This window comes from Pezoporus occidentalis, unplaced genomic scaffold, assembly GCF_034315485.1.
Source record: "Pezoporus occidentalis ecotype Australia unplaced genomic scaffold, CSIRO_AGI_Poc_V1 ctg187, whole genome shotgun sequence".
Taxonomy (NCBI): Eukaryota; Metazoa; Chordata; class Aves; order Psittaciformes; family Psittacidae; genus Pezoporus; species Pezoporus occidentalis.
This window is the reverse complement of record NW_026913715.1, coordinates 466,958-492,116: the sequence shown is the minus strand read 5'-3', so window position 1 is coordinate 492,116 and position 25,159 is coordinate 466,958. Positions and strand designations below refer to the sequence as shown.

The window sequence follows — 25,159 nt, the reverse complement described above, 5'->3', positions numbered from 1 at the left end:
GGTGCCTCTCACCTGCACGGTGCCTCCCAAACTAGGTCAGGCTGCAGGAGTGAGTCAGAGCCTCCTGCCTGGCGGGCTCGGGAGGGAGGAGGGCTCTTCCATGCAAAGCCAGGTTGGACACAGGGGCTTGGAGCAAGCTGCTCTAGTGGAAGATGTCCCTGCCCGTGGCAGGGGCTGGAGCTGGAGGAGCTTTAAGGTCCCTTCCAACACAAACCAGGCTTATTCTGTGCCCTGCCCCAAGCTGCACTGACCTGCAGACACCCCTCCCCACGGGGAACTGTGGTTTGCTGGTCAGTGACACCCACTGCAGGCACAGCAGGAACGTGCCCCTCTCACTGCTCTGCCCCAGCGCAGGCTCTGCCCCAGCCCTTGCTGCTTCCAGTGCCTCGGTTTCCCCATCTGCTTGACAGGAGAGAGCCATGCGAGAGCGGCTGCGGGTGCTCCTGGCTGGCTGCAGCTTTGCTGGGAGCCGCACTGGTGGCTCTGGGCTTGCAGGACGCGGTGGGGTGGCTTTTCCCATGTGCCAGCAGCCTGGGAGCCCAGGAGGCCAGGCCACTCTCCGCAGCAGTTCCTCTGGTGAGGGCACTGCCGTGTGTACCCAGCGACCAGCCGGGCCTGTTCAGCCAGTTCCAGAGTATGGGAAATAGCAATGCTGTGGTTTGTGCTCAGCGTGTGAGCGGTTTCCCCTTCCCCCTTTGGGATGGGGATGATGGACCTGCAGCGTCTCACACGGCACCAGCATCATTGCTGCTCCGTGTGGAGTCTTCAGGGACCAGCTTGCTTTAACTTTACATCGTGTCTGCAACACCCCATGTCCCCATCGTGTCATGCAGCCTCTCACTGGGTCCTCCATGTCCTTGGGGGTCTCACAGGGAGGGACCAGTCTGCTGCACCAGCCACATCAGGCACGACCTGGTTGGGGAGCATGGAGCAGTCAGGGACAGAAGATGCTACAACATCCTCAGAGGGCTGATGTTTTGCTGCAATGGATGCATAAAATAGAAACTGTGATTCCTGGGCACCTGATCCAAAGTGAGGACCCCTGGGGACTTGCCGGGGGGGTTCCCTGTGCCCCAGAGCTCTGGCCATCCTGGGGTTTCCATCTCTAGTTAGATCCTGCTGGAGGCTGCAGGGATTGTGAGCATCAGCATGACCTCAACTGGGTTGTCCTCAGAATGTCCCACTGCGGGTCAAATTTTGTGGAAGAGAAACAGGGGAAGGGTGTGATGACAGTGATCCTGCAGGACCAGCCTGGGGCTGCTCACGTGCTGACTGCAGAGCCCAGGCCTGTGTGCCGCTCCATTTGGCTCCTGATTTTTATGGCAGGGCTTCCAAGTGATGAAAGGCAAATTATTCATCCTGTAATAGCTCACTCCAACTCACACCTAGGACTTTCCCAGCTCCTAGGGAACGTTTTCCCTGACACAGCCGCATTCTCCCTGCATGAGGGCTTTGATGGAAGTGCAGGAAACAGCTTCAAGCCCAGACAGCTTTGCCCCATGATGCCTGTTTCCCAGTGGGATGCTTTGAGCAGAAGGGATGGGGCAGAGAAAGGCTGGGGTCACCACGTGGCACAGGCAATAACTTGTAGGAGGCCATTGACAGTGTGTGGGCTCTTAGATGACCCAGGGGGATGGATGTGTCACAGGTTCTGGCTGGGGGAAGCTTCTTGCTTAGTCAGTGTGGTAAAACCTGCTGGCACAGGGCCTGGTGCTCAGGGGATGCTCTGCCAGCTGGAACTTCGTCCCTGGGAAGGGCAGAGATGTAGCACATTTGATCTCATTGGGATTTGCCAAGCAGAAAAGGCTGATTTAACCACAGCATCACCCCTCGCATCTGAACCGTTTTATGAAGCATAAAAACAACTGGTCCTGCTTTCCTTTTTGGCCACACTGCTCCCCAGGCACGCTGGAGCCTCTGCTCCGTGCTGCAGAGAGGTGGAGGAGCAGGAACAGCAGCCAAGGGTGCTCAGGGCCCCCAGTGCAGCACCCTGGGTATCTCCAGGCTGGGAGAGCATCCTCCCTTACCAGCCAACAGAGGTGGTACTTGAGAGCAGTGACACGTGCACTACCTGTCTTCTGCTCCAGCATCACATCCCACAGGGGCAGGATAAGCCCCATCAGCCCCGTGGGCAGCTGGAGGAGCAGTGCTGTGGGGCTGGCGTGGGGCTGGCAGGGCTCCCCCCACCACCACCAGCCAGAAGTGGCCCAGGGTCTCTTTTGTGGCCCTCAGCTCCACAGGGCAGGCACAGGCAGTGGGAGGAAGAGCTCAAGACCACAGTGTGGGGAAGGCTTCACTGGAGCTCCGAGCCAGGGTGACCCCAGCACAGTGGCAGGTCCCTCTGCTACAGCCACTACCCAGGGGCTGAGGGCAGGGGCTGGCGGGACCCACTCCCCTTCACCAGGGCACTGATGGCCTCTGGAAGAGCCATCAGTGCCCTGGTGCCCAGAGCCTGAAGTGCCCAGAGCCTGAAGGCTGAATGCAGGGTTGTTTCCTGATGTACAGCGTTTGGTTTGCTGTGAGCATCCTGCTTGTCTCATTGCCATGTGGGAAGGGTGGGTGATGCCTCTGCTGTCCCAGGAACACACACCAGACTCAGCATGTTGGAAAGGCCAAGGCACCCCAGATGGCTCAGGCTGCTCTGCATGCTTCTGCAGGGAAGGGGACAGGTCCCCAAGGGACTCCTCAGCCCCCTTCACCCTCAGACCAGATTTAGGCTCCCTTCCCTCCAGGGTGCAGCAGGGTGATGGGAACATGCTCCTGTCTGTCCTGAGTAGGACGTGGGTGGGGAGCGGGAGCTGCAGTGGTAAGATTGGCCAGAAATATGCCCCAGGCTCCACAGGTTGTGCTCTCCCAGCTCCCCTTCTTCAGAAGAGTTTCATTTGCTCATATAAATCCCACTGCAGGGCTGTGGGTATGCAGGGCCCTGCGTGTACCCACTGACAGTGGTGCTGTGCTGAATAAGGGACATTACAAGAGAGACACTGAGGTGCTGGAGCGGGGCCAGAGAAGGGCAATGGAGCTGGTGTAGGGCCTGGAGCACAAGTGTGATGGGAAAGGGCTGAGGGACCTGGGGGGCTCAGTGTGGAGAAGGCTCAGGGGGGACCTGATGGCTCCCTACAAGTGCCTGACAGGAGGATGGAGCCAGGAGGGGCTGGGCTCTGCTCCCAAGGAACAAGGGATGGGACAAGAGGAAACGGCCTCAAGCTGCACCAGGGCAGGTTTAGATGGAGCTGAGGAACAATTCCTGCCCCAGAGGGTGCTCAGGCATTGGAACAGGCTGCCCAGGGCAGGGCTGCAGTCACCGTCCCTGCAAGTGTTCACACAGCGTGGAGCCGAGGCCTCAGTGCCATGGGGCAGTGGTGGCCTTGGCAGTGCTGGGGTAAGGGTTGGACTGGATGAGCTTGAAGGGCTTTTCCAGCCTGGCTGATTCAGTGGTTCTATGGGCACTCCAGGAAGAGGTTTGGACTCTCTGGTGCTCCCGTCCAGCGGTGGGTGCTCCCACAGCAGCACAGGAGATGAGAGCCGCTGAAGGTGCCTCTTGCCTTGAGCTCATCCTCCCTCCTCCACCCTGGGAACGTCTCAAGATTGTAGCCGGGGCTGCTGCAGCCCCGAGTTGCTCAATCCTGGGTCCTTTGTCCTTTGCTTATCAGTCTTACCGAGGAGGAAAAGATAACCAGGCATCTCCAGCGCCCTGCAATCCAGCGTGGTTCTCAGGCTCGTAACTCCTCTTATCCGGCTCGATCTCTCACCGCGGCCAGGTTTCCCATGCACTTTGTACTCCAGGAATGCTCCCAGGTCTCTCTCAGCCTTTACGAGGCGCTTTCTCCAAAACACCTCCGCCTCAGTTGCCCAACGAGGGCTCCTGACTGAGGCGGATGGAGCGGCTGCGGCTGCGGCTGCGGGAGGGCTCTCCTTGCACAACCGCTGCCAGGCTGCAGCGCGGCTCCTGCTGCGGAGCTGCGGGGCGAGGAGCAGCGCCAGCCGGGACCGGCCCCTGCCCCAGGCCTGGCTCTGAGCCGGGACCGGAGCTGCAGACACGTCCCGGGGCCGGGCTCTGTGCGGGAGCTCCCGGCGGCCGCGGGGGGCAGCCACCTTTGTGTTTCCAGTGCACAAGGGCAGCACTGGACCCCCCTGCCCCCTGTGCTGGGCTGCACCCCCAGAGCGTGAGCAGCAGCTCAGGGAGGGGATCCTGCCCCTCTGCTGTGCTCTGGGGAGACCCCCCCTGCAGCTCTGGGGCTTCAGCACAAGAGGGACGTGGAGCTGATGGAGTGAGCCCAAGGGAGGCCATGGAGATGCTGCGAGGGCTGGAGCAGCTCTGCTCTGGAGCCAGGCTGAGAGAGCTGGGCTGGGGCAGCCTGGAGAAGAGAAGGCTCCTGAAGGGGAGACCTGAGAGCAGCTCCAGTGCCTGAAGGGGCTGCAGGAAAGCTGGAGAGGGGCTTGGGACAAGGGCCTGTAGGGACAGGCCAAGGGGAATGGCTTTAACCTGCCCGAGGGGAGACTGAGATGAGCTCTTAGGCAGAAGCTCTTCCCTGTGAGGGTGCTGAGGCGCTGGCACAGGGTGCCCAGAGAAGCTGTGGCTGCCCCATCCCTGGCAGTGCTCAAGGCCAGGTTGGACACAGGGGCTTGGAGCAAGCTGCTCTAGTGGAAGGGGTCCCTGCCCGTGGCAGGGGTTGGAGATGGAGGAGCTTTAAGGTCCCTTCCAGCCCCAGCCACTCTGGGATTCCATGAAACTGGGGCTGTGTGGTCTAGGAAAGGGGAATGGACTCAGCTCCAGGGGTTTGCCCTGATCCTTCTCTGTTCTGGCTTCCCAGGCCCTGCTGTGCCTCCCATCCTGCAGTGGGGAGTCCCAGTGCTGTCCCAGTAATTCTGACCCAGGACCTCGTAACTGACAGAATGGGCTGTAGGGACTGCAGGTCATCAGTGCAACCATCACAGTGGCCTTTCAGCATGACCCTACACCGCTAAGGGCCTCTCTCTCAGCAGGGGGTGCACATCCCCCTGCCCGCTGCAGGCAGCCTGTGCCCTGTCCCACATCCCTCCCACTGGGCTCAGCCCCCCGGCCTGTGAGCAGGACCTTGCTGTGGGGCACGTGGAACTGGAGCTCCTGTCCCATCCCTGCCTTCCCTGTGGCTTTTGGGACACGTCACTTTGCCCACCACAGCCCCCTGCTCAGGATTCATGTGGGACCATCATCCAAGCCCCCAGATGCTGCCGTGCCCTAGGGGCACACAGCCCTGCTCCCCGGGGTGAAGGTACCACCAGGAGCTATGCAGTGCCCCAGGGCATGAGATGAGGCTTTGCTGTGGCTCTTCCGCACTGCCTGAGCCTGGGGGCTGAAGCAAGGTGGTCCCCCCTGGGCTGGTGGGGCTCCTGCTGCCCTCCACCTTGCAGAGCATGGGGCCAGCCCAGCTCTGGGGTGCGTGCCAGTGGCTTTGGCATGAAGCAGGGCTGCTGCAGAGTGGGATCCCACGAACAGGGTGGCCCTGTTCAGCCCAGGGAAGAACCTGATGCAGAAACAAGCAGAACTGGGGACTTGCAGCGTCCCCTTTCCCCTGGACATGGCAGCACTCACTGAGACGTGTCCATGGGTGGGAACAGCAGCGGTTTGTGCTGTTCCCACGGGTCAGCAGGGGCTGGAGATGTGAGCAGCAGCACATGTCAGGGCAGGAGGAGGTGGCTCTGCGCTGCGCAGGGCTGCAGCTGCAGCACCAGCACCATCCTTGCTGCCCATGGAGCTCCAGGGCACCAACACGTGTAGGGGCTCAGCCCCTGGGTGCTGAGGGGCTGCGGGGCTCAGCCCCCACTGGAGCCCTGTCACCCCCAGAGTGACCTGGGCAAGAGGGGGAGAGGTGAGTGAGAGGCAAAAGGGCTTTTTATTTCTGGGATGTTTTCTAATGGGATTATTAGTTCCCAAGAGGTGTTTCGAATCGATTTGGTAAGGAATCGCTTTCATTTCTCCTCCGCAGAGATGCGGTGGGAACCCAGCCTTTGGTGTGAGCCATCACACAGCTCTGAAAGCCACGGACCTGAAACCCTCCTGGCACATGGGGAGGACACGCTTGGCTCCCCGGGCCCCACGCACCCCACACATGCCTTTTGCTCCCTCTCCAGCATAGCTCTGCCGTGCAGCCCTGCAGGAGCTCTGCGGTCTCTGCCTATCTCAAAGGGCAGAAAAAACCCTCCTTCAAAAAATCCCTCCTTTTCTGCGGGAAAACCCCTTTCCTCCTGTGGGAGCTGACCTCCTCCTGGTGCAGGTTTCACCCCATGCCCGGCTGGCACCGTGTGCCTGGCGCCCCATGGCCCCTTCACCACGGCGGCGGCAAGGGGAGCGCAGGCAGCTTCAAAAGCCCTCGAAAGAATTTGGTGGGAGGGGGAGAAGGGGTTTTACAAGCTCCCATTCAGAAATGGTCACTTTGAAGTGATGTAGCATTTTCAACCCTTTGAAGAGCCACAATTAGGTGGGGGCTGGTGCAAGTGAAAGGCAAAACTAGTGGGTGACCATCATGGCCTTTCTCTCCCAGGGCTTTTAAGGGATGAACTTTTCCTCCCTGCCTTTTTCTCATGAGCCCAGGGGGTGGGATTGGAGTCTGGGGGGGAGCTGGAGGTTTCATCATCCCCCTTGCAGGGGGGGTCCACACTTGCCTTCACCCCCGGCAGCAGGGCAGCTAATGGAGCATGTCAGAAAGGAGAGCACATGGGGTGTGTGTACCCTGGCGCTGGTGGGGTTTGGGTGCTGCAGGGTGAGGCCAAGGGATTGTTCAGGTATCCATGAAGGGGAAAGGTGCTGCAGTGGTGCTGGCTGCTGGCAGCATCCTTTCCATTCGGGCTGGATCCAGAAATGCCACCCAAGGTCGATGTCCCTCCCGTCAGGGTCCTGGAGGCAGATGCAGAGGTTCCAGTGCTCAAGAGCAGGCACAATGAATAGAAACAGGGGGAAAGGCAAATTTGTGTCCATATGGTAGATACTGAGGAGAAATGTGCTGGCCCAGGCTATGCAGGTTGTCTGTGGTTCCTGTGCTTGAAGGTGCATCCTGCAGCTTGGCCTCCTCAGCATACCCAGGCTGAGGCCACCCCACAACATCGTGCAGCACAGGGCAGAGGGATCTGCCACCTACTGATGGGCTCTGTCCAGGAGGAAACCCTGGGAACAGGGATTCTCCTTCACATCCTTGCTCCAGCCAGCTCAGGGATGTCCTGAGAGCAGCCCCGGTGCTTTATCTCATGCCAAACTGGGTGAAGATGGGAAAATGAAGTCACTGGTTCCTCTCTGAGAATGGATGCTGTGTCCCAAGGAAATGCAGAGGATGTGGGAAAGGCACATCCATGAGAGGGGCCGTGGGATGCCCAGGGCACAGCAATGGTGAGCTCAGTTCTGGGCCAGTGGCTGGGTCTGAGCTTGGGGCTGCTTGTGTTGTGTCAGCAGACCCCAGCCCTGAGGTTGTGTGCTGGTCCAGGGCTGGTCTGCAAAACACCCTGAGAACACGTGCAGTGACAGGCTTGACCCTGCGTGTGGCTGGGTGTCTGCTGGGAATGAGGGGGGACCACCCCCACCAGACTGGGCTCGTCGTCTCCTCTGGGAAGATGTGGAAGGGCCTGGGGGGCTCGGGGGATCCCCCTGAACCAGAGGCCGGTGTGAGCTGAGCCTCCTGCAGCTCTCCTGGACTGTGGCTCTTTTTGCTCATGCAGTGGTGGGTCCAAGCCCTGCCTGGCAGCCATGGGGTCTGTGCTGGGACACAGTGGCCATTCCAGGGCTGTCCTCATCCCACAGTAATCCCTAGCATACCCCAGCTCCTGCTGGTGTTGGGATGCAGGGAAAAGCCACCTGGGAATAGGGGTGTTCCTGTGTCACAGCTGGCTCCCAGCACAGCTGCGTCTGCACCCCCAGAGGGGCAGGCTGGGTGCCCAGAGGTGCTGCTGGAGCAATGCAGGATGCCTTTTGTCTTGATGCCTGGGCAGGCTGAGGCTCCCCCTGCCAAAACTGTCATCCATGGCAGTGACCAGAGCCACCCCTGGCTGCAGCTCCTGATGGGTGGGAGGCAGCTCAGCCCTTGGCTTCCACTGCCTGGATGTTGGGAAACCTGCATGAGCTGCCAGGAATGCCACAGGGCTGGTGGCACTCGGTGATGGCAGTGATGCAACCCAGGACAGGGCCCAGGACACGGGACCCCTCACAGGACATGGCCCCAGGTTGCACCACACTGTGCCCCTTGCTGGGTGTCACACACACCCCTAACACCAGTGTTCTTGGGCAGCTCTGAGAATTGTGGGTGCCAGGTTGGACAGGGCTTGGAGCAAGCTGCTCTAGTGGAAGGTGTCCCTGCCCATGGCAGGGAGTTGAAACTGGATGAGCTTTTAGGTCCCTTCAACCCAAACCAGTCTGGGATTCCACTATTCTATGAGCACTGCAGACAGCTGTTAATGGCTGTGTGTAATGAAAGCAGCAGTAAGGGCTTCCCTTGCTGTTTGCTTGCCCTGTAAGATAGCCCAGGCTGGGGGGGGGACACAGCCCACACTGGAGAGAAGCCTCACCTGACCTGCACAGGGAGGTAAATCCAGTACTGCAGAAGCACTGGTGCAGTTACTGGTGCAGACCCGATGCTGCCCAGGCTCAGGAGAACACAACAGAGGAGCTGCTGGGGACAGGAGGCTGCCTGGGTGCCGTGCTCGGGGCAGGCAGTTGGTGGGTGCTGGTGGCCACCTTCTCCCGGACTCCCAGGATGCTCATCACCGGGATGCATCACAGGGCCTGGACTCCCCGCAGGGATGACAGACACCTCACAGTGGTTCGTGTGGCTGAGGGCAGACACCGCTCCTCATGCTACTGCCTGATGGTTTATCTGCTGTCCTCTCTTCCCACAGGCTGCCTGGTGAGCTGTGAGGAGAAGCCCCATCGGGGCTGCGATGCTGCTGTGTCCTCCCATGGCACAGCCCAGCCCTGCTGCTCCACACACCCCGAGCGGCCGGAGGGACCAGTGCTGGCAAGGGGCACGGTGCTGCAGGTCGCTGCCATCCCCCCGGGGGTGCTGGACAACGCCAAGCTCACGCACTTCTATTGCTGCACCGGCTGCGGGAAGGTGTTCTGGGAAGGCTCCCATTTTGGACGCGTTGTCTCCCAGTTTCGGGATGTTCTTGTCACCAGCAGGGACAAGCAGACCATCTATGAGCTGAGTTGAGGGAGGACACAGGGGCTCCACAGGGCGATGGACACAGATTTGGGGCCCTGGGTTTGGGGTGCGGGGCTGGAAGGGAAGGGCTCTTGTTTCAGGGTCTGCAGTGGAGGGGACTGTCCCACTTGCACTGATGGTTTGGGACAGCTGAAAGTAAGTGACCTCCATGAGATCAAACCAGAATTGGCTGGAGAACGGAGCCTTTGCTTTAGCTCTGCCTCCTTCCAGGCTAGGCATGGCAAGAGGGTGGGAGAGCTCTCCCAAACACCACCCAGGCAGTGCCAACCGCATGGCACCCATCAAGCCCCAGCATCCTTGCCCAGGGGCTCATGCTGGGGTGCTGGGAGCTGTGTTCCTAACAGCAGCAAAGGGCAGAGAGCAGCTCCAGTGCCAGCTCACTCCCCGGCCTGTGGGACTTGTCTTATAGCACAACCCATCCCCAGCATCCACAGTGACCCTGGTCCAGCTCTCCCGGAAGCTCTCCTGGCATTCATAGCATCACAGAATCAACCAGGTTGGAAAAGCCCTTTAAGCTCACCCAGTCCAACCCTTACCCCAGCACTGCCAAGGCCACCACTGCCCCATGGCACTGAGGCCTCGGCTCCACGCTGTGTGAACACTTGCAGGGACGGTGACTGCAGCCCTGCCCTGGGCAGCCTGTTCCAATGCCTGAGCACCCTCTGGGGCAGGAATTGTTCCTCAGCTCCATCTAAACCTGCCCTGGTGCAGCTTGAGGCCGTTTCCTCTTGTCCCATCCCTTGTTCCTTGGGAGCAGAGCCCAGCCCCTCCTGGCTCCATCCTCCTGTCAGGCACTTGTAGGCAGTGATCAGGTCCCCCTGAGCCTTCTCCATCCTTGGAGGCAATGGGTGGGCACAGGGGTTGATGTCCCAAGGGGCTGAGCACTGCTGGGACATTTACCCATAGGCAGCCCGAGGCTCGCGTCCCCTCTCCCCGAGCTCCTGGCTACACGGTGCCTTCCCCCAGGGACATCTCACCCCTCCCAGCTCAGCCCATGGGCAAAAAATCACTTTTTCCACTTTAAACATCCCTATTTCCATGGCTACTGCCCAGCGTTTACTACAAGTGACCTTATAAGGTGGCCATCCCCATACTGCACCCCAGCAGTCCCTGTTGACCCTGGTGACACTTCCTATGGTCAGTGTGTGCTGTTTTGTCCTGATTTCCATCAGAAGATGGCAGAGGACCCCTGTGCCCACCCTGTGCCTGTGTAAGGGCAGGGATGCTGAGCCTCTCCCCTTCCCATCAGGACACGATGGCTTGTGGGTCTGGTGCTGGCCAGAAGCAGCTACAAGGATCTGTGTTTCCAGGGGAGGGTTGGAGGGTTATTTTCCCTCCTTCCCTGCACTTGGCTTGGTAGAGCTTGGAATGAAAGCCTCCTCCATGGCTGAGCATCACCATCAAAGCAGTATCTGTGGGACCAGGGTCATGCACCAGTGAGACCCCCTGCTCCGGCTGTGCTGCAGGGCACTGACTATTTTGACACTGGCTGCTGTAGATGTGCCCTAAACCCACTTTTTCACCATCACCTCCGTCCCCATGTCTCTTGGTTGGGTATCACCCTTAGTGGCATCATTTTTCCACATTTTGTTACTCCTCAGTTGTAGACATGGAGGAACTGGTTTATGTCCTGTGTTTCCAGCTGTGCACTCTCTAGGCATTAATTTCTTAATTCCCTCTGTCTAAGGGAATTTCCTCTTCACTTTTACCTCCGAGTTATTTTATGTTTCTGGTGCAACAGTTTGGGGCCCAGCAGTGACAGCAGAGGATAAAGTGTGTTGTGCTGCACTGGCATTGTTACAAGGCTTCCCATCAAGTGTCCAGGCTGGGTGGTGGGAGACCTGCAGAAAGGGGCACGTGGGATCCCTGCTGAGGGACCCTCAGCACCCCCCTGGGGCACCCACTGCCCCATGGCCACAGGGTGCTGGGTTTGCCACCCTCAGCCTTGTGCTGTCCTCTGCCTCGGGGGTTTTCCCACTGTCCCTGTGTGTCCAGATGACCCATCCAATGCCTGGAAGCAGCGTGCCCTTACAGTCACTCCCCTCTGGTGCCAGTGCCCTCGATGCTCAGCTCCTCCAGTGCATCCTGCCACCTCCTCTATGAATGCTTATGTGCCTTATCACGTCCTTGTGGGCAACCAGACCCTCGCGTCCCTGGAGCAGCACGTGCGGACCCTGACGAGTGTCCCATGAGCAGAAGGAGGACAAGGTCCTGCTTTGCCACAGCCCCTCTACCCTCAGCAGCCCAAGCCCCCGGCTCCACACGGACTCACACGTGTGTCAGCATCCTGCCGCGCCAGGGCTGCTGTGGGAAGCAGGGATGCTGCCGGCCCCTGCAGTGAGCGGTGCTTCAGCGAGGAGCCTTTCCGGGCCCCGCCTGGGGGAAGCGCCTGAGCGACCCCAACATGAGTCACCCGGGAGGTCAGAGCTGCACCCTAGCACCCCCAGCACCCCCGGGGCACTGCCAGCCTCTCTTCACTGGGGTCTGGGAGCTGTGGTTTCTCTTTACTGCCAGCGCTTCCAGTGCGGAGGGGAACTGGCAGGGGGACAGCGGGGCTCACTAACCCTGTCCCTTGCCCTGGGGGACTCCTGGCCACGCAGCTGTGGGGAAGAGCCCATTCCTGTGATCCCTGGGGGTGGCAGGATCCCTCCTGGCCACCTCCAGCGCTTTATCTCCCTGCCATCCCTGTCAGTCTGTGGGAAGCTCTTGTGCTCACTGCCTGGGCTGCTGGCACTTGTGCTGGGCAGGCTCGCCACACTGGAACCTGCTGTAGGAGGACATAAGCTGAGGACAGACATAAGCAGGTCGTGTTCCATGTGGGCGTGGAACAAAACAGTTCCCAAAGGGTCACATCCAGCTCCTGGGGCCGGGAACAGCAGCTGAGACCCAGCACAGCACCTCTCCCTTTCTGCTGCCTGCAGGCAGGATCTGTGCAGCAGGATCAGCTCCAGTCACAGACACACTGAACATCAAGCTCCACATGGGACTCGCCTTGAGGAGCATCCAGGAAGTAATAAATTGCTCAGTTTTGAATGGTGGATACAGATCAAAGGGAGCCAAATCAGGTTTTTAATCAACCTACAACAGTGTTCCCCTATCCAGTTACTTAACAAAATACATATTAAAAATCCCACTGTTTGTGCCATAGAAATGTTTAACATTTCTTAGGGCAGCATCGAGCCCTCCGTGGGTTTATGGAGCCATTTGATCATGTGGCAGTAGTGTCACAGGGGTGGGTGGGCTGCCCATGCCAAGAGCCCTTTGATCCCCTTAGGTCCCCACGTCACTTCCCCTGCACACAGCTCCTGCCCCTGTATTGCAGGATGCGATCACAGGGGGACCCTGTGATGACACAGCACCAGGAAGAGTTTATTATCCCGCCAGGCTGAATGAGACCTCAATGAGCACCCTGAGGAATCACACGCTGCATCGGATGTGAGGCAGGTTCCTCTCCTCGCCTTGTGTACACCTCACATATCCTCAGAGCTTGATGGGGACAAGGTGTTTGGCACTCAGGCCAGCTTTAGTTTACAAATGAATATATCAACATTGTTCCTCATCAGGCAGGAATGTGCTTCCCTCCTTTCTCCCCCACCTTATCCCCATCCTCTTCCGAGCAAACTTCCTTCCTCCTGTAATCTGGAGCGGAAACCTCATCGCTTATTTGACCGGCTCGGAGGAATCAGCTCGGTTTTCCCTGACGTGACTTTGTGCCTTGAACCAGGGCTGGCCGGTGCTGCAGGCAGCTGGCGGAGCAGGGAGGAGCAGGAGGGCGAGGGCTGTCCCGCTGCCCATCCTGGATGCGGAGCTGCGCTTACAGACGGATGCTCCGATCGCGCTCCCAGTTGCTCGGCTGCCGGGTTCAAACAAGCTGGTGTGTTCCTGGGCACGGGCCCAGCGCTGCCAAGCCTGAGGCTGGCTGCGAGCTCAGGCCCTTTGCTGCCCCACACAGAAGAGCCGCAGCTCCCACGGGCAGGGGGTCGCTCCTGCTGGCCCCTCGCCGGGGGTGGGAGAGGAGAGAGGTGTCAGTGCCACGTGAGGAGGGAGATTTGCATCAAGAGGATGTTTGCTCCCTGGGAAATAGCCTGGGACCGGAGCCTCCCATCGGCTGCCAATATGTGGGCATGACTCTCAGGCAAATGAGCTTCTACCAGCTCACCAGGCCTGCCTCACCGTGTGCCCCACAGCGGGTATGGCCACGTCACCCCTGAGCATGCTTTGGCCCCAGGGATGTCCCCACTGAGGCAGTCCCCGTGTTGGGTACCCCCATTCCAGCAGCACCACCAAGGAGTGACCGCACAGCACCATCAAACAAGTGGCCCTGGGGACCGCATGTCTCAGGAGATGAGCATTTCCCAGTGCCAAAGCCCTCCACCAACAGGGGATTCAACACAAGCTCATTCTGGTGGCCCAGGGCAAGGTAATTATAGCCAAAGATGAAGAGGTTGGCCCAGGCCACATACCACTAAGGTCTCTACCTCCAGTTGACTGTATCATCACCACGAAGTGGGTATTTGGTCCCTCCAAGTACCAGTTTTCCAGCACCAGAAGCCCTACAAACAATTGCCAGGCACATGGAATGATACCAGTGCAGCAGAACATGGGCTCAAGCCAGGGCAGTTTGGTACATGAGTGCTCAGCTGCAGCAGGGACATCAGTCAAGGTGATGGCACAGCCATCACTGTGGCCCAGCAGCACCGGGACACCAGCACAACTGGGGGACTCTGCCTGTGTCACCAGGCAGGAGCTCTCCAGCCCCCACAGTGTCCCAGTTGGTGGCCTCTTGTGCAAACAGAATTTTTCCCATGGACATGGGGATGCCTCCTCCCTGGCAGTGTTCAAGGCCAGGTTGGACACAGGGGCTTGGAGCAAGCTGCTCTAGTGGAAGGGGTCCCTGCCCGTGGCACGGGTTGGAACTGGATGAGTTTTCAGGTCCCTTCCAACCCAAACCAGTCTAGGATTCTATGATTCTCACTATGATAGAGGCTGTGGTTTACATCAGAAGAGCTGCACCATTTCCAACAGGATAAGGACTGGTGACAGGACACTGGAATGGTCAGAGGCTGAGCTGTGGTGCGACCACCCAACATGCACAGCCCAGCTGCGTCACTGCAGCCCCTGCAGCACCTGGGGTCCTCCAGCCCAGAGGCCAGGCAGGCAGTGATGACCCTGCCTGTGTCTGCCCCAAGGACAATGGCCATGCACAGGGTTATAACCATGTTTGGGTCTCGCTCAGGTTTTAAATCCCATTTGTCACAGGCTGGGAGGGGAGGAACACGCCGACCAGCACCCACGGTGGCACCTGTGGGAAGTGGCAGTCCCCAGCCCACATTCCCATGGTGGCCCCTGCAGTGTGGGTGTCCCAGGAGGCTGGAGGATCCGGGAGCCTCCCCTTGTCCGCAGGGCTTCCCTGAACCACCCATGAGAGCTCTGCTCCCTGCAGAGGACACGGGGACCCCTCACATGTGTCTGCACCACACAAGCACGAGGTTTCTCTTACAAATCCCAGCTTCTGCCCACAGGCCAGGCAGGAGCCCAGCCCACCCAGGGCACTGCCTGGGTGCTCACGGGGTGTGGTGTCCATGGGGAGAGCAGGAGGCTCGTCCCGTTGCTGTGCGTGCCCCTGCTTATGCCCCACTGTAAGCACTGCAGCTCACAGGCAGCGCAGAGGAAGGTTTTCTCCTGAGACACACACACACCCGCAGCCCCTTCCCTGCGGCTCCCTTGCCAGGAGCAGCTCCCTGGGGCAGAGCTCCCCCCTCCAAAAGTGAAGATCTCCACACGGATCCGAGGGCGGATCTGCGCAGGGAGCCCTGTTCCCACCCGCACCCCACACGGGCTCCCTTCCCCGCTGCATCCCCAGGCCCGGGCAGGCGGCCTCGGCCAAGCGCCACGTTCCCCCCGGGGGCCCTGGCACCCGCTCTGCCCAGGAGCCGCGGGCAGAGCTCGAGCGGGCCCAGCGGCAGAGGAAACCTCGGCGCTTCCTGCGGGAGCGGCGCGGCCAGGTCGCTCCGCGCGCGCCTCCGCTGGGGCTCAGCGCTGGGAAGAAACGCTCCCGTCTTTCCCACGCTCCCCGACACATCCTAATGAATTAAGTGGGGGCACGCCCCCTCCCGCCTGCCCCGCATCCGTCCCCCCGCTCCGGGCTCCCCAGGAGGAGGCCTCCGGGGGCGGCTGGGCTCTCGCCGCCTCATCCGGAGCGCGGGCAGTGCCCGCTTGGCTTTGTTGGGAGCGGGCGCGACGTGCCCGGCACAACGCGCCCGGCGCAGGGTGGCTGCAGCCCCGCCGCCGCTTCTCCTCCCGGCCGGGGCTCCGCCGAGCTGCGGGGGACTCGGTCTCTCGAGAGGGAGATTTGTGCCGCGGCTGCAGCGTGAGCGCCCGCTCCGGCACTGCTCGCCCGGCCGCGGCTTCCTCTGCGCGCAGAGGGGAGCAGACGAATCACTTGGGGGGGGGACAGGGGGGACACGGGGGACACGACTCTCCTGGTTTTGGGGGCCCCACCAAGTGAGCACAGGGGGGAGGAAAGGGGCCTCCCGGTGCCCACCGCAGCCCCTCGCCGGCTCTGTGCGGGGACCTGGCGCGGCCGTCACACCGCACCGGCTCCGCTCCTGTTCCGGAGCCGGGACCAAACCGGAGCTGAGATGCAGGATTGCAAAAGGGCCGGTTTAGTTTCCTTTTTTTTTTTTTTCCTGGGTTGTTTTTGCTGTTTTCCTCCTCTCTGGCGCCGTTCCCAGGCCGAGTCCTGCCCCCACCTGCCAGCCCTGAACATTTGCATGGCTGGGTCCCTGCCCGGGCTCTTGGCTTTTCTCACCAGTGTCACTGGCAAACGCAGATTTGCTTGCGAGGATGTAACTGGCTGAGCCCCAGACCGGGGAGGTGTGAGCAATTCCCACTCTCCCACGGGTCTCTGAGAGGGATCGACACCTCCCAGGATACAGCCTGTAAATGCATCACATCAGCTGTCCTGGGATATTTAGGAGCGGAAAGGAGAGGGTGAGCCTTGGCACCCAGGCCACTGCAACCACCACACCACCAAGCTCAGGCAGAACTGCCACATGCTGGCACACGATGCCCAGAGAAGCTGTGGCTGCCCCATCCCTGTCAGTGTTCAAGGCCAGGTTGGACACAGGGGCTTGGAGCAAGCTGCTCTAGTGGAAGGGGTCCCTGCCCGTGGCAGGGGTTGGAGCTGGAGGAGCTTTAAGGTCCCTTCCAAACCAAACCAGTCTGACTCTGTGATCCTATGCTGCTTCCCCTTGGCCAGCTTTGCCATGATGGGTTTGCAGGGTGACTGCCATGCCTGCAGCACTCCCCAGCTAAAGGCTGTTCTGTGGCTCTTGGTGCTCTGGGCTGTGCCAGACCCCTGGGCACAACTGTAACTCCCCGTGAGTCACCGTGACTCATGGCACCTCATCAGGGCAGCAGCGGGCGAGGAGGGCAGGAATTGACACCAGTGTCCCCCAGTGCCAGCACGGCTCATGTGATGAGGGCAGAGCCACCACCTCCTGCCCAGGCTGAGGCCCTCAGGGGGATGAGACAGGCCAGGGGGAATCTTCCTTGGTCAAACCTGGTTCTTACGTGGAGCCTGAGGCCTGAACTCACCTCTGTGTCCTGTGCCGGGGCAGGGGGGTCAATACCTCTGTGACACTGGGATTATGGAATCTGAACCTGGTTTGGGTTGGAAGGAACCTTAAAACTCATGCAGTTCATTCCAACCCCGGCCACGGGCAGGGACCCCTTCCACTAGAGCAGCTTGCTCCAAGCCCCTGTGTCCAACCTGGCCTTGAACACTGCCAGGGATGGGGCAGCCACAGCTTCTCTGGGCACCCTGTGCGAGCGCCTCAGCACCCTCACAGGGAAGAGCTTCTGCCTCATATCCAGGTTAACCTGAGAGAAGCTGCATGCACAGGACACCAGGAAAGGATAGGAAAGCCTCTGTCCATGGCTGCAGCCTGATTCACCCTTTTCCATTAGGATGATGCAGTTTGACATGTTCACATTAGAAAGATGTGATGGAAGCTCTCTGGCAGTGAAGCAAAATGGGGGGAGACATGGAGACCAGTCAGTGATAGATGGGGATGGGATAGGGATTGGGATAGGATGGGTGCTGGGAGGAGGTGGTGATGGGCATGGAAGTAGGATGAACAGGGAGTGGATGGGGATGGACACAGGATGAGGGTGGAGACAGATGGGATGAAGACAGGGAGGTAGGCATGGACATGGGGATGGGTGTGGAGATGGGTATAGGATAGGAATGGAGAAGGGGATAAGGTGAGACATTGGAACAGGCTGCTCAGGGCAATGCTGGAGTCACCATCCCCGGAAGTGTTCACACATCGTGGAGATGAGGCCCCCAGTGCCATGGGTGGTCTTGGCAGTGCTGGGAATGGTTGGACTTGAGTTTAAATGTCTTTTCCAACCTGGTTGATTCTGTGATTCTGGGATAGGATGGGGATGGGACAAACCAGCTGCAGAAATAGACAAGAGAAGCCGACCCTTGTGGGAGGAGAAACTGGAGCTCCTTCACACAGCACCTTACAGCCGGGATCGGGCTGGTCTGACTGCCCCAGCGAAGGAGCAGGACCCAGTGGGGGCCGCTTCCCGTCCTGATGGACGCAGGGTTTTTCAAACCACGGAAGACACGACGGGAGGCTCCGAGGTGGTGTCTTTCATCGTCTGAGTCTGAACTGAGCAATTGGCCAATTCCTCCCTTTCCGTCCCCAAACGGACGAGTGGGCGCGTGCAGGTGACAGCAGCTCTGCCCCCACTTTACAACACTCTTATTCCTTTCTTCCCGCACCTCCCGTTCCGCTCCGGCCGGCCAAATGCCGCATCCTCCCCCGCCTTCGCCGTTTGCTCCCCGAGGCCAAACGGGCGCCGCGGACATCCCTCGGTCATTGGGCTGCTTTTCCCTTCTCTTGGGTCACGGGGACCCAAACCCGCAGCCCCCGCTGGGCCGGCGGGTGCTGGCGGGGTCCAGGAGGGGTCCCGGCTGGGGACGGGCTCTGCCCGGTTCCAGCGCAGCGCTGCGGGAGGCGCGGCCTGGGTGTTAGTGCCCCCTGCCTGCGGCCACCGCGCCGAGTCGGGCTGGGGCATGGCCCAGTCGAGCCGAGCCGAGCCGAGCCGAGCCGGGCTCCGGCACGAGTCGAGTCGAGCAGGGCAGAGCCGAGCCGAAACGGTCCGAGCCGAGTCGGGCCGGGCCGGGCCGAGCCGAGCCAGGAGCGCCCCCCACCGCCCCCTCCCGCGCGGCTCACGGCGGAGGGCGGGGAGGGGCGTGTCTCCCCTCCCGGCGGTTCCAATGGGGGCGCTGTGCGGCGCCCCGCCCCCTTGCTGACGCCACGACCGTGACATTGTTATGCTAATAAAAGGGCGGGTAAAAGGCGCGGCGCGGGGCTGGCGGCGCCAGCGAGAGCTGTGCGGTGGGACGGGACCGGCGGGGATCGGCGGCGGGGCCCGAGCGCTGTGCGCCGGCAGCAGCACCAGCACCACCACCAGCAGCAGCAGCAGCGCCCGCAGCAGCAGCAGCGCCCGCAGCAGCTCCGCCGCAGCCCCACCGCATGCCCGCGCGGGCGGAGGCGGCGCCGTCCCTGCGGGGCGGCGGGCGGGAGGCGGCGGCATGAGCCAGAGCGAGGTGTCCCCGTGCGCGGCGCCGCCGCCGAGCCAGCGCGTGTTCCAGGAGGCGGTGCGGCGCGGGAACACGAAGGAGCTGCAGTCGCTGCTGCAGAACATGACGAACTGCGAGTTCAACGTCAACTCCTTCGGGCCCGAGGGGCAGACGGCTCTGCACCAGTCCGTCATCGACGGCAACCTGGAGCTCGTCAAGCTCCTCGTCAAGTTCGGTGCCGACATTCGCCTGGCCAACCGGGACGGCTGGAGCGCGCTGCACATCGCCGCCTTCGGGGGCCACCAGGACATCGTCCTCTACCTGATCACCAAGGCCAAATACTCCGCCGGTGCCCGGTGATGCCGGGGCCAACCCCCCCCTCCCTCCTCCCCTCACCCGGCCGCCAAAGCTGCTCCCGGCCCCGCGCGGGGTTTATTTGGCGAAGACCCGGGCCCCCCCGCAAAGCGCCGCCGTTCGCCTGCTTCGAAAGTTGTTTCGTTGTTGTTGTTTTCCTTCCAAGGGTTGTTTTCCTACTGTAATACGTTTTGTTGTTTTTTTTTTTCTCCTCCATCTACCTCGGCTGCACTCACAGTATTCACGGTTTCAGTTTGACATCTGGGCAGATGCTTTAAGGGCTCCCCCGTCCCCTCCCCGCTAATATTTAATCCTCCCTCCCCGCTCCCCTTGGCCTCATCCCGCCGACCTGAAGTATCTGGCTCAGAAGCGAATTCATTTCAACGCTCCCCAGAACCCCCCTCACTCCCCTGTCCCAGTGCCCGGTTCCCCCTGAGGCCCTGTCATGGGCTGGGGGCTTCCGGCAGCCCTTCCCGGCAAGGAAAAGTGGGAAAACCTTCCTCTTCCAGGAAGCTCCCAGTGTTTTCCCACCACTGATTTTTGTCTCTTCCCCAAGGCGACTCCATTGGAATACGACCGACACGGTTTTCTCACCCCAACTGCTCTTGTTTTGTTGTATTTTGCGTTGGGTTTTCTCCTCTGGTTCTTTTTTGTTTCATTTTTTTTATGGGTGTCTGAAGAGAATCTGTGTCCTCACCCACCTTGAATCCGTTTAGCACACGTGAGATCCCAGGAAAAGACATTGAATCCTTCTGGTTTTATGAGTAAAGGAGGATTAGCAAATCCTGGACTTGTGTTTTTGTGTTTCTTTTAAAGAAGTGAATAAACTCTGGAGGCAGAGGAGCTGCTTTTGCACAGGAAGGGCCGCGAGCGCTCTCTGCTGCCTGGAGAGATGCCGGAAAACTACTGAAAATAGTTTGGGAATTTTATTATTTTTTTCTTTTGGTGAAACTTGGATAACACTTCTCAATGCAGAACGACTCCTTTGATGTCTGTAGATTCACCCGTCTTTTATATTATATATATATCTCCATATATATTTATAAAAGAAAGGGAGGAAGAGGAAGCCACCCGAAGTCGCATTCGGAAGTGACTGCACGTATAATCGCAAATGCTGCTTTTTATTGCTATGGCACAAGAACATCCATTTGGAAAATGCGGAAGATTTCCGAAGTCTCCTCTCTCCCGTTGGTCCTTCAGCCCTGTCCATCTGCACTAAAGCCATCCGTCTCACTGTCGCCTCCCCACTCCTCCCTCTCTCGCTCCCTGCATCCCAACCATTCCCATTAAAAAAGGCAAATAGTTACCTGCTGGTTTATTTGGGTTGTGTCTTAACTATTTATCATGTCTGTATATATTTGTGGGTGAAGATTGTGAGCCTGGTTTTGTTGGAAGCTGGTGGTGAGTGTTTCAGAAATACGGTTTGGGAAATATGCCTTCTTGTTGTTGTAGTCTTAAAACTAAAACACTTGAGTCTGCCATGATGATTCCCCATTGCACTGAATATCCCGCTTTGTCTCCGGTGGGTTCACTGCAGCTTGGTTTTGGTTTTTCTCCACTTCAACTCTTTGAGATGATTCTTTTAAAAGCTCCAGATTTCAAGACGCAGAAGAGAAGCAGCCCTGTCGCAAGCGCCTGCTGCCGATGCTGCCATTCCCAAGGAACTGCTTGGCCCAAGTCTTCTCTGTGAGCATGGAAGGGGGTGTCCAGCACCTCCCCTGGTGCTTCTGTGTGACAGTGACGGGGTGGGAACAAGATCTTTTCTAGCAAGGTTTTGTCGTCGTTACCAGATGGTTGCACATTTATATTATTTTTTGTTTTTATTTTGACTAAATGGATTTGCCACAAGGAAATGTCATAACATTTATGACATGGTATTAAAAGTGTATTGTAAAGCCAAGTTCTAGATGGAGTTTTTAAAAAGAAGCCTTGGTTATAAACCCAGTCTAAAGGGAGCTCTGTCCAGTGTTGTAAAGACAACATGATGTAACCCATATTTATATTTTTATAAAATACCTATTGAGACTGTGAATCTCCTGTGTGAATTGCTGGGTGAGTCGTTGAAGAAAAGTATTGTTCCTGTCCAGCCTCCTGGAGCTTTGGACACACTGAGATTTGGGGAGTCTGTACGTTGGGGACGGGGGTTTGCTCTGAAATTGTGAGTTGATGTATTTTTACATCCCTGTTGTATTTTACTGAAAAGCTGCTGCCCTTCCTAGTCCCTGGAGTTTCAATTTTCTATGCAACCCCCACCCCCCCCCACCCCCCGTCTCTCTTGATCCTGAGAAATAAAAGGGATGCAGATTGATTCAAATTGAAATGAGGGTTCCCCCCCCCCCCGCCCCCCTCGTTGGCTCATCGTGCTGCTGACCCTTCACGCCAAAACGGGGAGTACAAGGAAAAGCAAGGAAAGAGGCAGGTGGGGGAGGCTCCTTCGGGCATGACTGGTGCCTTCCAGCAGTGGTCTTATTATTATTTTTGTAAGAAGAATATATTGCTAATGTCAGTGGAATAAGCAGACATTGAAGCTGATGCACAGATTGCTCCAGAAAGGAGTTTTTCTGTAGATTTTCCTTTAGATGCGAATACCTTTTTTAATTATGTTAATTAATGTTAAGGATTTTTAGGCTTATATTGAAGCTGTATGTGGGTCACTATATGATCATTTCTAACTGGATAAAGTCTGTACAGTACAGCATATTCCTGAGTGTATGATAGAGACGTGTAGCCCCAGAGTGCGAAATTTATAAATAAATTTTTCATTGATCTTTTTATAAAAAAATGAAAAAGGCTTTTCTTGTTTGTTCCTTCCCACGGGGGGGGGGGGGGTGTGTGATGCTGGGGGGGGTGGGGGGATGGGGGGTTGGGCCTCCCAGGTCCCTGGTTTGGTGCCAAATCACAGAACCCCAGCCTGGTTTGGGTTGGAAGGGACCTCAAAGCTCCTCCAGCTCCAACTCCTGCCAGGGGCAGGGACACCTTCCACTAGAGCAGCTTGCTCCAAGCCCCTGTGTCCAACCTGGCCTTGAACACTGCCAGGGATGGGGCAGCCACAGCTTCTCTGGGCACCCTGTGCCAGCGCCTCAGCACCCTCACAGGGAAGAGCTTCTGCCTAAGAGCTCATCTCAGTCTCCCCTCTGGCAGGTTAAAGCCATTCCCCTTGGCCTGTCCCTAAAGGCCCTTGTCAAAAATACTGATGTATCTGAGGTTCCTCTGGGGTTAAATGCATCCCCACGTGTGATGGTTAGGGTTGATCTGGGGGGCTGGAGTGTGCAGCCCCTGCCTTTGGGCTGCAGGAAGCTCCCTGAGGCTCTGGGGGATTGTCCTGGTTTACCCCATCCCACAGGCTGGTGGAGGTGTGGTGGCTTGGACCAAACCCTGGGCTGGGGCTGTCGCAGTGTGTTTGAGATGTTCCTAAAGCACCAGCTTCCCTCAAGGAGTGAGATGGGAGCTCCACAGCCGGTCCTGGGACCTCCCCATGGACCAAGACCGTGGTCACGTTTGAGTCTGCAGCCCCAGCCTTTTTGGCTGAGCACCCCATGGCCCCCTGCAAACATGCCCAGGCTCCTTGGTTCTAAGCCCTTGGGCTCTGAGAAAGAAGCTGCTTTCAGACTAATGGTGGCTTCAGCTATCTCCTGGAAGGGGCATGGTTTGAGGGTCAGCATGAGCTCTCCATCCCCAAAGGCATCTCCATCCTCTTGTGTGGCTTGGAGCAGGCTGGTGCCCAAAAGTGGTCCGAGCCCTGCACTGCTGGAGGCTTTCCAGGCCAGATCTGGCTGCTCCGGGAAATGGGAAGAGCAGAGGCAGCCCCCAGCCTGTGTTGGCTGATCCCTGCCTGCAGCCAGGGCTTTGAAGGCAGGATGCAGGCAGGGCTCCCACACTGGCAGCAGTGTGAGGTTTGGACATGGGGCTTTCTCTGTATCAATAATTTTGCCACCTCTGGGAATGCTGGAATCCCTGGGAAATTTGTGCCATGCTTGATTTGGCTCTGGGGTGTGGATTCCCGGGGACGCCAAGAGGGGTGTCCCCCATGGCAGTGTGGAGGAAACATGGATTAAAGGCTTTCCTTTCCAGGCTGGCCAGCCTCCATCCCAACGTGCCGAGCCCCATGCCACCTCCTGCCAGCGTGGGAAAGATGGGCACGAGTCACTGCCTGCTTTTAGTAGGGAAAAAACAATGATGCCAAAACCATCCCTCACAAACACTGGGTCCTGAGGGTCCATCACCCAGGGTCCTGCGCTAGCTGCTCACTGTGGGACATGTGTGCATTGGGTTTTGTCCCACTTGAGCATTGGTGATGGCACCAAGGCTCCCACCATCGCAGTGCTGCCGGGTTGTACCTGCAGGTGCAGCCTCCCCCGATCTCTGCCCCAGGCTCAGGATGCTGCAGGAAACATCATCCAGGTGCCTGCTTTGGGGTGCCACGGAGCTGGGCTCAGTTGGGCTCAGCCCGGCAGCCTCTCACCCTTCACCATCCCCAGGCTCCAGCCCCCACCTCAAGCATGGATTTTTTCGAGGCAAAGCTGCATTCCTGCACACAGCCCCTCTCTGCACCGCTGGGGCCTCCAGCAGAACCTCTGCAGGGGACATGGGCTGGGTGGTGAATACAAATCACCCTGTGTCCCCCAGCTCCCACATGCGATGGTCCCAGTGCTGGGTCCCTGCATGGCCCATGGCCACCCCGCTCCGCAGCTCTCCTTGTGCAGAAACCCTGTCCAAGAACTCGAGGAACTCCAAAGACTTGTTTTTTTTTCCTTCTTCTTTCTTTCCTTTTCTATTTTTGTTCCAGTAAAACACAACCACTGGCTCCTTTGGTGGTGTAAGCACATTCTTCTGGCATTTTTGCATGTCCCTGGCTGCGCGTTATTGTCCGCCGGCTGCATTACGTAGGTGCTGTTGTTCCAAGAGAAACCAAAGCAAGAATTTGAACTTTCAAGTGCTTCCTGCCATTGTCTTTTGCTTTTGTTTGTGCTACTGACTCCAAACCAGATGGATCGGGCTCCTCTCGGGCCGCGGGGGTGATGGGAAGTCAGTGCAGCCCGGCGAGGTTCGACAGCTTTGTCTTCTCTTCTATTGCCCTTCATCCGTCAAGCCCGGGCAGCGGCACTGAACCGACCAACGCATATGGATGGGGGGGAGGAGGTGGGATTTTATTTGAATTTCAGGGAGCTTAACGCAGTGAGTAATGAATGAGAAAGCGCCGGCGCCGGCGAGCGGGAGGGGACGGGCTGCAATCAAATTGAGGACGTTTTAAATAGCTGCTTTGTTGGCGGTTGTGTGACGGTGACAATGCCGCAGGCTGCGGGTCCAACACAGTCACCTTTTCTTACCAAAATGAGGATCACAATCGACCTCTGTGCGGGGCTGGGGAGGAGCCGGAGCGAGCTCGGGCCGGCTGCGATGGGCGCTTCTCCAGCTGCGGGTTTCACCCGGGCTCGAGGGTGGGCTCCATCCAGCAGGAGCCCCCCGGTGCGGGCTGGGGCTGAGGGGTGGCCAGGCAGGCTGCGGCTGGCAGCACCGGGCTCGCAGCACATTGGACAGGACAGGACAGCTCATGGTTTCCACCTATTTTGCTTCTGACCCAAAGCCGCTTCAGTGTTTGGTGCTGGGACCTGATGCAAAGGCTCCCAGGCTGGGGCTGGCGCTGGCTGCCCTATTCCTGCAGCAGAGTCATTTGGGGCTCTTCTTGGCAGGCACACAACCTTCACATCCTGCTGTGAGGCTGGGTACAGGATTCCCATGCACTGTCACTCTGCAGACCTCCATGCTCAGCGGGATATGTCCCCCAGGGATGCTCCCAAGCACCAGCACAGGGAATGCAGGCAGCTCTCATTTCTACTTGGTGGCAGTGAGCATCCCAGGGAATGACACTGCTCCATCGTGTGGACAGGAGAAACATCATCCTGCTCCTCCAGAAACCCTTCAGCTGCCACGTCCCACTGCCACCACCAGCATCCATCTCTCTTCGGTGCCCAGCAAGGGGTGCCCAGGGAGAGATGACCTCCGGGTCTCACACTGG

General features: G+C 58.7%; 2 protein-coding genes across 2 annotated transcripts in view; both read left to right on the top strand.

Moving 5' to 3' along the window:
• The window catches only part of EXD3 (exonuclease 3'-5' domain containing 3), a 286,804-nt gene extending 276,175 nt beyond the window's left edge, over positions 1 to 10,629 (top strand). The window contains 1 exon segment of the mRNA XM_062616053.1: positions 8,863 to 10,629. Coding sequence (XP_062472037.1) covers positions 8,863 to 9,176 — 314 coding nt within the window. The 3' untranslated portion in view covers positions 9,177 to 10,629.
• A 7,971-nt stretch (positions 10,630 to 18,600) lies between these two features.
• On the top strand, positions 18,601 to 21,932 carry NRARP (NOTCH regulated ankyrin repeat protein). Its single transcript, XM_062615963.1, has one exon. It carries the CDS (start codon positions 18,802 to 18,804, stop codon positions 19,147 to 19,149), a length of 348 nt encoding a protein of 115 aa, XP_062471947.1. The 5' UTR covers positions 18,601 to 18,801; the 3' UTR covers positions 19,150 to 21,932.
• The last annotated feature ends 3,227 nt before the right edge of the window (positions 21,933 to 25,159 follow it).

Bases quoted from the DNA above. Each gene is read 5' to 3' on its own strand.
- NRARP (XM_062615963.1), top strand. From the start codon at position 18,802: ATGAGCCAGAGCGAGGTGTCCCCGTGCGCGGCGCCGCCGCCGAGCCAG.